This window comes from Phyllopteryx taeniolatus, chromosome 1, assembly GCF_024500385.1.
Source record: "Phyllopteryx taeniolatus isolate TA_2022b chromosome 1, UOR_Ptae_1.2, whole genome shotgun sequence".
Lineage (NCBI taxonomy): Eukaryota > Metazoa > Chordata > Actinopteri > Syngnathiformes > Syngnathidae > Phyllopteryx > Phyllopteryx taeniolatus.
The window spans coordinates 11,240,756-11,256,111 of NC_084502.1; the positions used below are offsets into that span (position 1 = coordinate 11,240,756).

Genomic DNA, 15,356 nt, shown 5'->3' on the forward strand with positions numbered 1-15,356 from the left:
AATGTCAGTCTCTTTGAAAGTGAGTAAGATAGAGTACTAGTATTGCACTGTACTGTACTTCCTCTGCTGGACAATGTTAATAACTGCATCTGCACCCAATGCGTCTGTTTTCTAGTGTGCGTCAATGAAAAACATCAGAATCACAATCATCTTTATTGGCGGCAATCGGGGTCACTTGCAGTAAGTACTGTAGTAAAAAATAGACACGATCACAAAATATACATTTAGGACATACACACAAATGTACTGAGTAATTCAGTAATACCAAGTGATGTTCAACAACAGAATTGTGCAAATGATGCAGAGTGACTACAACGAGGATTCAGTAGGCACCAACATTTTTCAAAAATGGAGCCTTTATTTTTTGGGTTGAATAAACCATATAATTTGATTTCTCCATCTCTACCATCAAGAGTATATTATTATTATTATATTTCATTTGTCAGATGCAAAGATATTGCTGAGTAAATTCTGTACAAATGTATAAATTAAGTAACATTTTACTTGATCACTGACTTAATTTTAGTTTGACTCGAATTTCAAGTAACAGTGTTGCAAATCCATTCTAACGTTAGAAATTGTGCTCAAGAGTACTTGCTAGCTGTGATAGCTACACGCTAACCACTCCAAGTAAATCATATATTATACATATATCAATATCATTTTTTTTTTTTTTTAAAAGGAAAACTTTGATGTTGTCTCTTTCTGATAGTATGAGTAACAGGGTTGCATTGGTTTCGAGGGAAACATTCTATTTTGGCTGGAACCTGAAAAAAATAAATACAAATAAAAAAAAAAAATATATATATATATATATATCCCCATGGTCAGAACAATTACCTAGCTTGATGTCATTTCTGCTTAGTTATGTACTGTAGCTCAGTTTTTACACTTCCTCAAACTAATTTTTGTCGCGGGCCACATTGTAGTTATGGCTTCCCTCGGAGGGCCGTTATGACTGTGAACCCATATAAAATATTGTCTCATATAATGACATATACACAACAAATTGATGGATAACTAGATTTTAATTCAGAAGCCAATAAAAAAAAAAAATGTTCAACTAGTATTACATTTATTCCAAAAAAAAAAGGTGATTGTAACATCAAATGCTTGCAATAGCTCAACATTATACAAGACACCAATTTGGGTATTTTCACAAGAAACATGAAGTCGACACACATGATTTGCTTTGGCTTTCTTCGTTTTTGTCAGATTATGTTTGATCACACGAGGCTTCTGTTTGAGTGGATTACATTCGAGAGAACAGAATCTTTGTGTGTGGTGTTCTGGCTCGAGAGTATCGCAATCGTATCGCAGCACGCCTGCACACAACAGGACCCAAAATGTTAAATGCCTGATTTTTTTATTTGTATTTTTATCTTTTAAAATGTGAAAAAAAAATCCTTATATGTGTGTACCAGGCTGTTAGCAAACAAGGAATTGGCATTTGATTTGATTTGATTTGAGCAAGATGGCTATTCAGCCATAGTTTCAGCAAAGCTCCTCAAGCCCATGGTAACGGGTCAGCGACGGTTTGTGACCAGCTACTTGAGTCTTCTGTCTCTGATTGGATGTTTTTTGTGGTTAATAATTGAATTTGAGGTACGAGATGGGTCCAGAGAGATGACTTCACATCATTTTACTTAATGTACATTTTTTTTATTTATTTTTTTTAAATTGCAAACTTTCTCCTTCAAGGTACCCTTGGAATTTCTCCTTCTTCTTCTTCTTCTTTCAGCACCAGAACTGTCCGTCCGGATGCCGCATGGCCGGCGATACTTGCTCCAGCTCCCGACCCCACCTCCCTCCATCCTCTCGCGATGCCCCCCCCCCCCCCCCCCCCACGCCCCCCCCCTAAGCTCCCACCACCCGCACACCTCTCCCTCCTCGCTCCTCTCCTCCACACGCTCAAAACGCTCTGTCATGGCGTCCTCCAACAATGTTACCCCCACCAACTGTGGCTGGTGGCCCATCTCCGCGATGGACGAGGACGGCAAAATCCCAGACGGGAACGAGTGTGAAGACCCCACGGCGGAGCCCAAAGGCGTCAACAAAGACAGGCTCGTTTTGTACCACTGGACGCAGTCTTTCGCCTCCCAGAAGGTAATAAAAAAAATGGAGGTACCTCTCGCTTGGTGCTATGCTACTGTGTGTTTGTGTTTGTTTTGCATTCTCTATGTGTGCACGCAATGTGTCTGTGCAGCTGCAAGGTTTTTTTTATTTTTTTGGAGCGGCGCTGCAGCAATAATAAGGGGCTCGTTCCCTCGACGCGTGGTCAATATAGACTCTGTAGCATTGCATGCATCAACCACCTTTTTGGATTTTTGGCTCTTGAGACGCCGCCAACCTCCGAGCTCTGACACGTGACAGGCTGAATAATTGATTCACGTGACGCGCAAAACAAACCCCCGCTCTGCAGCTGTATCTTCACACATGTCAACATGCACACTATATGTATGTGTGTGTTTGTGTGTGTGTGTGCATACAGACTAGTGCAAATTGTTAGGTTTTGGCAAATGCGGGTTGTCACGCCGGTGACTGGGGCGTGCAGGCTACAAACTGCAAGCAATGAATATGGAAAGGATTTGCTGTATCAGGCTCCCCAAGCACGGAGGGTGAAGTTTTGGATTGATTTTGTTTTTTCATTAGACGAATGAACATCATAAATGTTCGGATAAAATACATTTTGCAGTTAAGTTTCAGTGACTAAAGAGAGGTGGGTAGTAACACACTTGACTACTTTTAATACTTTACGTTAAATTGTACTTTTCAGAATAGTTTTAAAGCAGCATTCTTTTTACTTGAGTATTTTTGTTAAGAAGAAACGGTACTTCTACTAGGTTATATTGAATTACATTCCGCTCGCTACTTTGATTTGTATCCATCGATTATTGCTTGCGCGATCGATATGTCTTGATTTGTCAGAGAGAGCCTTTCCCTTTAACCATATTCTTTTTTTTTTGTAGCATAAGACTCCAAGTTTTGTTCTAACACTGACTGCTATTTAGAACTCTTCGTAATTCTACCTTAACTAAGGCCACAATTCCATCTGGAAAAACAAAAAAAAAAAGGTTCAACCTTTTGTTTCCGGTTGGGGAAGTGGTATTGCTGTCATAGTGTCGGAAAAGAAGAGAAGTATGAGTACAGACGTCGTACAGTATCGATACCGATAATGGTAGCAGTATCAGTGCATCCCTAATATTGATTGAATGTTTGTATAAAGACATGCGAGGCATATGTTGTGATGGAATCTGGGACGTTGCGGGTTGTCTCGTCCATTATAAACTGTACTCAATCAGCGCATGCGTTCAGTGTGATTCGACACATAATCCTGTCTCCAAAATAACCGGAAGAGCTTTGCACAGGACACCAACCCAACGAATAAGGACAAAGGAGTCACTTATAAGACTTTTCTCAATGCCAAGAAACTGTCGTCGTCATACGCAAGAGGATCAGTTACAAGTGTGCGTTTGACTCAGCGAGTTCCCAAGGAGAGTGTGACTCCACTTTGCTGGAGAAGGCAAAAAGTGTGCATTCATCCTCCTCATAATTTAGTCATGTCAGGTGAATATGAAAAGGATAGAGGGGAAAGGCGCATTTATTTTAGATCAGTGCAACAGCATCTGAAGGAGCATGTGAGGAGATTTATACCTTTTAATATGCCTTCTGTTACCTGCATAGCGCGCCACGTCATGATGCCACAAACTACTCGGTCAGTTGTGGACACCTTTTGTTGGTGTTGTAAAATGGAAATAGTCCCTGCAGAGGGACCTCACTATCAGCCCTCTACAGTACGTATATCTTTAAGGTATCAGTAGTCGTAAAGGTCATTATGCGGCTCAATGTTTAGTATGAGTGGGACGGCAGCTGCCATATTAGTCAGATCTGCTTTCTCTTCTTTGCTCTCTAAAATATGGTCTTTCTTGTAGGGAATCAACATTTTTTTTCTGGACCAATAATAATACTAAAAAAAGTGAGTTTATTTAAAAAAATTATTATTATTATTATTTTTTTTACTGTGCAGCTGAAGCACTTGGCACAATAACCAGTGACTAACACAATTGCATAACAAAGTGTTGTTGCAAAAGTGGCTGATTTGTTAGAAACCTCACTTAATCCTCATTCAGTCCAATGCAATCATTCATTCAGTCCATTTTCAATTGGCAATGAAAAAGTTGCTGATTTATTTTGTTTGTTTGTTTTTCAGGCAGCTAACACGCTACCATATCTTTACCAAAATTTCGAGTCATGTAAACCGAACCAAATAAACACGCAAATCCAATTTTGTCCTGTGGCCCGTTTTTCCATGTTGTACTTGTGATCTGAGCCTAAAATGTAAATATGAAAATCAGGCGTTTTGACTTTCAATTGTAAAAGGAAAGTAGGAATGATTTCACCGCAGGGGCCAGAAGCATCTGGCAGTGGAGAGGTAACCAATTGTTTTTATTTGACATTGCACAGTCAGTACTGCCTGTGTATACTTTTATTTCATTACACTTTGTCAACGCCATGTTTGTCGCAGAAGCTACCATGTTTTTCCTTCCGATCGGCATAATACAGAACACAGTGGTGACTTCAGCTTCAGCTCACGCCGGGCCCGCTTGATGTTGCAGGTCCGCCTCGTCATCAACGAGAAGGGTCTGGTGTGCGAGGAGAGAGACGTGAGCTTGCCGCTGCAGGAGCACAAGGAGCCGTGGTTCATGAGGCTCAACCTGGGAGAGGAGGTGCCCGTCTTCCTCCACGGCGGCAACATCATCAGTGACTACAATCAGATTATAGACTACTTGGAGACCAACTTTGTGGGAGGTAAGATTTCAGGGGGTTTTCGCACATCATGCAGAGAGAGAGATCAAGAATGGTTCTGCGTGTTTCCAGGGAAGCTTACGTTGCTGAAGATGAATGGTCCAGTTCAAATCATCCGTACCTGGGGACCCCTTAAGAAGAGAAATGTTTCCATAATCCTAACACAAAAACAAGAAAATAACTGCCATGTGAGACACCTAAATGGAATAAATCATATATATAGATTATAACCGGGATTCTCAAACATTTTACACCGAGGACCACCTCAAAAAGGCCTTGCTGGTGATCAAAATGAAGGCAGAGGATTTATTAGTAATAAGTATTTTTAATGGAAATTAATCATTGACTGACATTTACAGCCACCAAGGAATATATGTGTCAAGTACGTTTTTCAACAGGTAGGCACGGAAGAAGGTCTCGCCCAGCTCGACTGTGAAATTCAGCTTTGTAAACCACTGTAATGACTAAGCTAGCCCTCTAGATGGCGGCAGAACGTCGCTTTTGGATTTGAGATCAGCACAGATTTTGAGTAGAATATAGAGATTAGGAGGTGAGTCTCGGCTGGTTGATTATGGGGGAGGCAAATGCCAAAACGTTGGGAGCCCCTGCAAGTTGAGGCACCTCACACTTGGACAGAGAATGCATTCGTATGGTATAAATAGACTATGTGTTACAGTGGGGAGGAGAAAGCGTGTGTCGGGATAAAGCCACGCTGTGAGTCGGCGTCGCTCACGGCACGTTTCATAGTTGTATATCTGTCAAAGAAATGACTATCTTGCCATCAACAGCCGTTTCTCAGGCTTGTTTAGTTGTTTTATAGTTTGAGTTGTCACTAAAGCAAAACATATTCGCATCAAAGTCACTGTGCTGCCTGCCGTTTCTTTTCACAAAAAGCTCCTTTTCGCTCCGCTTTTTTGGGTCAGAAACATGTTTTTGATGACATCAACTCATTTTCTACCGCTGATTACTAAAAAACGGAAAATGCTAGAAGCAAACTTTTTCTCTGGTGATAAAAGAGAGTCTTTGTGAGGTTCGGGTGCTTCTATTGTCACTGAACAAGCTTCTGTGGGTATTGAAAGATCAGTCAAAATGCTCTCAAACAGCTGGCAATATAGCGACCTGTTAACCGAAAGGTTTGACGTTCTAAAGGATTAAATGCTACAGTTTTGTACCTAAAAGTTCAAAACAACTGTTGTACTTTACAAATGTACTGTACTGGATTTAAAAAACAACAACAAAAAAACAGTTCATTCAGTTCAGTGATTCTTTGTGTACCACTAGAGGGAGCCCACGTCCCACACTTTGAGCATCCTTGGTTTTACGATGTGGAATTTTTTCACAATATTCAAAATCTAAGATACTTGAGCTGTATATCGTAATCATTACAATGAACAAAAATGAAGACTAGAAATACTTCCAAATGTGTTTCATAAATGCGTAGAATATACTGTATGAGTTTGACTGTATAAATTGGAGTCTGGGTATTATTGTTTGTCTCTATGTGCCCTGTGATTGGCTGGCGACCAGTCCAGGGTGTACCTAGCCTCTCTCTCAAAGTCTGTTGCAATCGGCTCCAGCTGTCCCGTGACCCGAACGAGGACAAGTGGTATCGATAATGGACGGATAATAATATACGCATGCACACACTGAAGCGTCATAATTTTTGTGCTACAGCGTGTGAGGGTGGCCTAGCGTACAGTATATTATTGTCCATTCAGCTATTACGTAATGTTCTGGGAGCCTCAGCTCAGTAAAGATGGGCCGATGGTCTTCATCTACAGTTAGCGGCCGTGCATGAAAAGTGTAAGAGACACTGAGGGAAGTCTGCTTAATCCAGCATCCAAACACTGAGCAGAGACCTTTTCATTCATTTTAAAAGATTCATAACACGGTTTCCTTTCTTAAAATGGCGCGTGACGTCAGATGTCTTGAGGTCGTCTCTTGAAGACGTCAATCTCAAGCACTTACATGAGTTTGAACTCTGAACCGTACTGGTGATGTGGTGGACAGTTTTTAATATATCGCGCTCAAACAACACCCTCATCTACTCTATACAGTTGTGCCTTGAGATACAAGTTGAATTTGTTCTGTGACCAAGTGTGTTTTGTAATATGAAAAATAATAATAATATTGTACTCGTACTAAATCATAGAGTAATAATATAATTAGATGGAATGTAAAGAATGAAATCATATAGATTACTCATCTTTTTGGAGTTATGCCATGAGGAGTGATATCGGGCCACACCCTAGAAATGTGTACATAAACGCTGCTGAATCAAAGGTCGTGGCCATATTGGATGTGGCAAAGTGGAGTGATGGGTGAAGATGCCTGCCACCTTCATTTGCTTGGGGATGGACCAACTTTTCTAAACTTAATGTCAGCTCTCATGGGATTAAGACTGAAGAATGGCTTTTGATTGCATTTTTTTTTCCCTAGAATAAAAAAGCAGTCGTCTTTCCTCTTTAACTAAATTACCCCAAAGTTTGTTGTTAGCTTATAGATTGTGGTTGCAGCAGTTGTTTACCTGATTGTTTTTCTCTCTTTATTCAGAAAAGCCACGTCACGTACACTTAAGGATCTGGTTATTATCGACACAAATTAATTCTTAATTAATAACACTTATGAAAACATTCGGAAATACATAAATCGGTTTGCTCCAAAACGTGTGTTTACAGGTACCCATGTATTTAACATTGTTACTGTGATGATAAATATTGAAATATATGTTGGGGTGATCATTAACAAACAGAATTCAAATGTAAAATTTTGTGGAGACCAATATTTGTTGAGGGGGGGCTAGGACAATAAAACTTTTCCATGAACACATAATACCAAATATTTTGGTGGAGGCTTGTCAGGTTTTTAGGGGGGGTTGGAACCTCCTAAAATGGGCCTCGCGATGCCACTGGTAAGGGAGAATGGTGGTCTGTAGTCATGTGTTAGTCCTGTAACTGACAGGTGTTCAGTCCCCGCCTCTCACGCCAAGTCAGCTGGGATGGGCAATGTGTCATTTCAAAGTGTTTCTTCGGTGTTCTATTCTTTTTCTCACCTGCAGACACGGTGGGTCAGCTGCTTCCCGCTCCAGACTCGCCCGTTCACGAGCGCGTGCAGCAGTACCGTCAGCTGCTGGACGGTCTTCCCATGGACGCCTACACGCACGGCTGCATCCTCCATCCGGAGCTCACCACCGACTCTATGATCCCAAAGTACGCCACTGCTGAAATACGTCGTAAGTGAAGCCAACCTGCTGCATCGGGCTGGGATAATTTGTGTGTCTTTTTATAGTTTACGGCAAATTTCCATGAGAAGTTAACCTGGTCATTTTTTAAAAAATATTCCGGATTGGAAATGTTCCACTAATTGAGGGCAATTTAATGGAAAGGTGTCAAATCCAAGCATAAATATAAAAATGCTGTTACAGTATGTGACGAGCAAAACATCCAAGCAAAATAGATGGCGCTGCTTGCCCACATGCGAGGGCATTACACTACCTTAGGCCTGGTACACACAAAGTTTTTTCCACCCTTAAAATATTTTGCATCTGCAACAGACTCAAAACAATACTGCATCATGAGACGTAATAAGATCAAGCCACTCCAGTATTTGTTTGTTGTGCATTTGTGACACAGGACATTTGGTCAACGCCGCGACAGAGCTGATGAAGTTGGACCACGAGGAGCCCCAACTGACAGAACCATACCTGTCCAAGCAGAAGAAGCTCATGGTCAGTTCAGTGTGTAAAGTTCAGTTTAATCTTTATTTATACATCTACATTTTGTTTTTGTCAGTGAAATATGTTTTCATTTTTGACAAAACACTTCATCACTTCAAACACAATCTATACTTATCTTTGTTATAGTAACCCGGAGGTGGGTAGAGCTGCCAAATATTGTACTCAAGTAAGAGTAATATTAGTTTAGAATAATATGACTCAAGTAAAAGTAAAAAGTAGTCCTCCAAAAAATTACTTAAGAGTGATTAAGTATTCAGTGGGAAAAAAATACTCAAGCACTGAGTAACTAGTAAGTAACAAATTATTGTTAATTTTTTTTTATATATCAGAGCATGAATGTCAAATAAAATAAAACTAAATAAAATATGAATGTGAAAATTCAGATTTTACTGAACAATAACACAATCTAAAACATAATAAATAAAATATTTATCAAATAAGAGATTAAGGCAAATTCAGCTTCTCTTTGTTAAACAGCACAATACTGTAGGCTCACCAGGCAGATTACAAAATCCGGAAAAAGTGCAGTGGATATAAAAAGTATACACACAGGCTAAAATAAACAACTGAAATAAACTTGAATGTGAATTGACTTGGACTTGATTCACCTTCTTGCCCAGGTCACCACTGCAAAATAGATGCTCGGTTTTAACTGGTCTTTTACTTGGTTAAATAAAGTTTAAATAAAAATAAATCTGGTTGCACAAGGATGCACTCCCTCTTACAACTGTCATATGGCTGTGTTCTGAAGTAACAGCTCACATTCAAACTCGAACAGAACGTGCTGCAGAAGATGCATTTTTAGAGTTACTTGTTGCCATAAAACAGTGCTCATGTTCCCATATGAACAGCCAAAAGAGCAAAAACATCTGCAACTCACTGCAATGTGCTTTCTCAAGCTAAAAGTGGGCTGAACTTTCCAAGTTTGGGCAGTTACAAAACTACACTGTATGTTAAAGCTGATGTTTTTCTGAGTTTGTATTGTAAACACCAGTCGCACGGCTGTCACAAGTCACTTTGATTGGCCCGCGAAGCCCAATGAAGACTGCGTGCGGATTTGTGACTTTGTTGTGTCGCCTGATTGGTGAACTTGAGTCAAACCTCACCGTGGTCGAAAAACAAAAGTCTAAAAATACATCACGCACGCAATTAGTGAGAAATGAAAGTAGCGAGCGGCGTACAGATCATTGTAGAGGAGTAAAAGTACCGTTTCTTCTACAAGTAAAAAGTATGATGCATTAAAACTACTCTGACAAATACAATTTATCCAAAATTTGACTTGGGTAAACGTAACAGAGCAAATGTAGCATGTTCGTACCCACCTCTGCACTATCCTACAGTTGTAAATTATTTAACCTAATGACAAATCTTTTTTTTTTAAGTGGCCATCTATTTGTAAACTTGCATATCATCTGTAATTGTGAACCAACTGAATGTTTAACATGTCAAGTTAATGCTTGGCATTTCGCTATTCATGTTCAGCGTAGCATGTTGCTATTCATGTTATTTAGTTAATAGCCCTTTTCACCACCTTCTTCCAGGTGGCCAAAGCTGAAGCATTCGCCGACTTCACAACTAGTTAACAATACCTTGTCATTTGACCAACGCAAAGCAATTGAGAAAACAGGCTAAATGGCTTGAATGATTTTAGCCTTTGTAGTTGGAATGTGTGACAGTATCAGTCGAAAAGGAGATGTTACGGGAGGTAAATTGATCGAGTGGAGCCGGAATGGCTGCTGTAATTTACATTTCAACAGGTACGTTGGACTAATGGGGCAGATGTGCTCTTTTGACGTTGAAATGGAGAACACGCTGTCGTCTCCTTGCAGGCTCGCTTTTATATTTTGCTGAATTACTCTGAAAACCCAACTAAACATTTTGCACATACCGGTGAGGAAATGCTTTCCACAAACCCCATGATGGATGTTTGGTGCCAAGTCTGTCCCTCTAAGAGTGGCTAATACGTCTTGCCGTCTTCGCAGAACTATGTCCAGTATTTGCAACAGCCACTCGATTTATCCTTCTCACAAGCTCACCCACAAGTTCTGCTGGATTCCTTTATTTTTTTTTAAAATAAAAAATAAACAAACAAAAAAACCATACAGCCACCGTTCAGCGTATATATCATCTGGTGGCGCAACGCCAAACAAGTCGCTGGCATCCTTTTTAAATGTTTTCAAGCCGGCGGTAAATCGCTTTTTTTTCCCCCACTGTGAAGTAGCCTGGCTCCTATTGTTTGCAAACATTATGAAATCATCTATTGAGGCTTGTGTGGTTTTGAAGTGACTTTCTCTATTGTGTTTGGCAGGCAAAGATCTTGGACCACGATAATGTCAACTACCTGAAGAAAATCCTGGGAGAGTTAGCGATGGTTTTAGATCAAGTGGAGGCTGAACTGGAGAAAAGGAAACTGGAGTACCAAGGTAGGCCGGCATGATGCCTCTCTATCTCGATGACATCAGCAGCAATACAGTAGTGCCATTTCCCCTCACAGGTCAAAAGTGTGAGTTGTGGCTATGTGGACCTGACTTTACACTAGCTGATATCTGCTTGGGAGCCTTGCTGCACAGGCTCAAGTTCTTGGGACTTTCTAAGAAATACTGGGAGGACGGCAGTCGGCCCAACCTGCAGTCCTTTTTTCTGCGGGTGCAAAAACGCTACGCTTTCCGCAAAGTCCTGGGCGACATCCACACGACACTCCTCTCCGCGGTCCTGCCCAACGCCTTCCGCATGGTAAAAAAGAAGCCGCCGTCCTTCTTCGGGGCCTCCTTTCTAATGGGGTCCCTCGGGGGGATGGGCTATTTTGCCTACTGGTTTTTAAAAAAGAAATACATGTAGTAAATGCTCTCAGTGTGTTCAATGTCTGTGTACATGTGTGATGTTCGAACTTTTCTGTAACATTTGAGGACTGCAGGAAAACCATATTGAATATAGGAAACACCGATACTTACCCGGGCGAGTAAAGATATGAAAACATTCCATATTAAGACTTGATTGCACATTTTCTGGTAGTCGCGGCCTTCATCGAGCTCACTTGCTCTTGTGTTTGACGTTTGTTGAAGGCATGCAACCGGTTCACTTATACAGAATACTGTACTTCATTCAAACGTGTGCAGTCAGAGGAGTTAAGTGCCCTTGGCATGCCCACCACTTGTATAGTCATTACTCATTGCGGCTAAAACCACTCAACCACAGGAAAATGTATTACTTCTGATACCGCGCTGTTTTCGGTAGAAGAATCAGGGCCCGTGTCCAAAACAAAAAGCAATCAAGAAAAGTAATCTATTTCTAAAGCGTCGAAAAAAACTTTAAAGTTCTCCTGAACTAAAACATACTAGGAGTGGGGAAGAGGACTTTTCAGAAGCTTAGGAGTTGTCTTAAGCGCTTGACAAAATGGGTCCAAGATAAGGAAAATGCAGCTATGACATTGCTATAATTTCCATCCATTTTCTGTACCGCTTATTTTCACTCAGGTCACGGGTTGCTATAATTTCAATTAAATACATTTTAGTCAGTTATCATTGACTTTTTTTGTTGGAAAAAAAAAAAAATCTAATTTTTCTCAAAATATTTGACTTTATCCTAAAAAAAAGACCTATAAATGAATTCTCTAAAAAAAAAAAAAAAAGAGAGAATTCTATTCAGATTATGACTTTAAATCTGGGAAAATACGATTATCCTTGACAAAGTACAATTTGCTTTCATAAGAGTACAAAGTTTAAAAACCTTGTGTATTTTTATTTACCACTTTGCTAAAAAAAATTCCAGCTATTTCCTTGAAAATATTGCTGAAAAAAATACTGTACAACTTTAGTTATTTTATCAGATTTATGACTTGATCCTTGAAAATATACAACTTGATACTTGTACAACCATTACTTTTTTCGTCCAAAACTACTTATATGCTAAAAATGAGTCTAAAAAAATGTATTAATCTGTTTATTCTGCAATTTATTCTTGACAAAAATTTGACTATTCTCATATTACCACTTATCTCTCCCCAAAAAAATCCCACTATCCTTGAAAAAAAAGGCTTTATTCTCAAAAGTATGAGTTCTATAAAAAATGTATCAGATTTTTTATGACCATTTTTGAAAAGTACTTTATTCTCATAAGCATGACATTATTTCATTGAAAAAATACAACTGTGCTAAAAAAAAAACAAAAAAAAAAAAAAAAAAAGAATATTTTGAAAAGTATTCACAATACTATTCTCGTAACTCAATTTTTTTGTCGGAAAAACTTTTATTCTTGAAAAAATTTGATTGTAAGATTTCCTCTTCTTTCCCTCCAAAAATTGGCTTCAGTCTTGAAAAAAATATTACTTTATTCTGAAAAAAAATACAACTATTTGAAAAGTTTTCTCTAAAATAAAGTTTATTCTTGTCAGATTACCAACTTTTTTCTCTAAAAAAAATGTATTTTTGAAAAATATGACTAAAAAAAAGTGACTATATTTAAAGTTCATTCTCTAAAATAGTTTTGTTAGATGACTGTTATCTTTCAAAAAATGACATTACCCTCAAAGAAATTGTTTGATAATTTTTTTTTCTTAAAAAAGTGCTTCAGTCTTGTAATGACTTAGTTCTCATAGTTTGTTGTTTTTTTTACTCCTTCAAAATCTCAAGCGCCAAACTGCAATTAGTCTGAAAGAACTTTTCACATCGTTATGGATACGGGCCCATGTCCTTTAGTCTAAAGAGGAAAAGTGACGTTTAACTCAATTCAAGAAATTTCACCAAATACCAACTGTACACGTGGTACATACTCGCACTTGGTTGGTTTGAGCACCAGAGATCGCACAGCACACTGTCCGCTGTCACCAAGCAGGAATTCAACAATTGTAACCTCCCGAAGCCACGACGACACCGAAGCACTTGGCAAATGTTGCATCCTCTTCCACGTGTGTCTCAAAGTGTTTGGATCCCCAGCAATAATGAGCAGGGAAAGGAGTGGACTTTGCTGCTCCTTGTTTTTTTCTTTTCTATTTGACTGGAACAGATAAATGGCATTTGCATTCATTTTAATGGGAAAAGAGGATCTGTCAAATGACTGTTTTGAGTTACGGGCGTCGTCATGAACGGAACGAATCAAACTCATATCTCAAAGTACCACTCTATACTGAATTAATGATATTACTTTACTCACAAACTGACTTACAGTCGTGCTCAAAAATATTGGCTCCCCTGGGGTGTCAATATTTTTTGAGAATGTATAGTCAATTATATATTATACATATATATTTATCCCAAAAAATCTTCTCAGTATTCCGGCATTTACCAAATACCAACTATTTTGGTAATTCTGATGGACCTACAACAGGAAGAGTTTAGTCTGATTTCATGTCAGATCATCAAGAAAAAAAACAAAGCATGTATCGTTTTATAGTCATGCTAAAAAATATTGGTACCCCTGGGGTGCCAATATTTTTTTAGCATGACTATAGTGTGAAATGTGGCCATGTTCTGTTCAACACTTTACTATTATTCAGAGGTATGAATGGCAACAGATGAAGTGAATCTCGTGGAAGAGCGTTTAATTTTTTTCCATATACGTCGCAGGCATAGATAAATGAACAAAGATGCATTATTTGTTGACTAATGTGCTTGGGAATCACTGCTCTTCGCGACCTCTGCATCCACTTTCTTTTCAACCGCACTGACAAACTTTAACCTACATTTGGATAGCCGTGCATCCTCGCTCTTGCACGAGGAGCAGTGATTTCATGGCACAAGTGTGGTAATTTAAAGACGTTAGAGGAGGTTTTGGCTTGTGAGCGAATGAACATTTGAGTGTGATTTAACTTAGTAGCAAAATTACAGCTGTGTTCAGTATATAAATAAAAATGCTCAGAATCCTTCCCAAAGTGAATTATGAGCACTGAACATTCTATTCCAACTCAAAACATGGAAAAACATTCATGTTATTCCTTTACAGAAACGAAAAAAAGAATGACCCGATTAGAAAATGTGAGCTATTGCTCTCCTGTGAATCACTGATTTATTTAATTGAACAAGCACTGTTCCTCAAGGCTGAAGTTTTAACCTTTGAACTTGGAATTGATATCTTTGTTTTGCTATGGAACTGACTGTGCAGTGTTCCCACTGCGTTCTGTTTTGAGTGAATGGAACTCAAATCTATCATGAGGACACCGAGTCACTTTATAAAACACACTGGCTATTATTGTGAACACAATGTTGATATTTGCATCAAAGCCCTCCACTGATAAAGGGCAAATGAGGAGAGTGCAAGTGAGCTTACATTATTATGATTTCCTGGTTGGATTGTGACTCGGCCTCTCGGCAAGGCCTGGAAACTCATGCATCACGCACACACAATCAAGAAATTCTATTTGTGATTGTGGCCGTTATATCTCACAATAGTATTTTTTTTATTTTTTTATATTTCGAAATATGCATTTATTTATGGTATTTTTATGATGTTTGTTCATAAGCCTTAATTTATTCAGTTGCCATCAATGACAAATAAATACTAAAAGAAAAAGTCCTCATTGCTTTTTTTAAATATATATTTTAGTAAATAAATGCTGACGTCACCAGTGTTGAAAGCATTCTTTGTCCCTGAGAGGGCAACGTTTTCAGCTATGAATTATTGTTACATTATTCTATACATATGCATTAATTGAGTGACGTCTCATTAACGAGGGGTTCGTCCAATTATTTGCTAAACATCATGTTGCTTTACAACAAAGTCTCTTCAAATTCAACTGTTTATAGTGTTGAGCTGGGCATTCTTATAAAAAACCGACATTGACGTTTATTGAAATTGCAAAAGATTCTGAACAATTTCATTT

The 15,356-nt window shown here is 38.9% G+C and overlaps 1 protein-coding gene across 1 annotated transcript; it reads left to right on the plus strand.

Moving 5' to 3' along the window:
• Window positions 1-1,868: 1,868 nt before the first annotated feature.
• On the plus strand, window positions 1,869-15,046 carry gdap1l1 (ganglioside induced differentiation associated protein 1-like 1). The gene is made up of 6 exons (XM_061770999.1): window positions 1,869-2,106; window positions 4,617-4,809; window positions 7,865-8,038; window positions 8,439-8,533; window positions 10,851-10,965; window positions 11,037-15,046. The coding sequence occupies exons 1-6, from the start codon at window positions 1,927-1,929 to the stop codon at window positions 11,378-11,380; spliced, it is 1,101 nt and encodes a 366-aa protein (XP_061626983.1). The 5' UTR covers window positions 1,869-1,926; the 3' UTR covers window positions 11,381-15,046.
• The last annotated feature ends 310 nt before the right edge of the window (window positions 15,047-15,356 follow it).

Bases quoted from the DNA above. Each gene is read 5' to 3' on its own strand.
- gdap1l1 (XM_061770999.1), top strand. From the start codon at position 1,927: ATGGCGTCCTCCAACAATGTTACCCCCACCAACTGTGGCTGGTGGCCC. The intron at 4,810-7,864 runs GTAAGATTTCAG...TCTCACCTGCAG, and splicing joins GGAGACCAACTTTGTGGGAG to ACACGGTGGGTCAGCTGCTT. The intron at 8,039-8,438 runs GTAAGTGAAGCC...TTTGTGACACAG, and splicing joins CGCCACTGCTGAAATACGTC to GACATTTGGTCAACGCCGCG.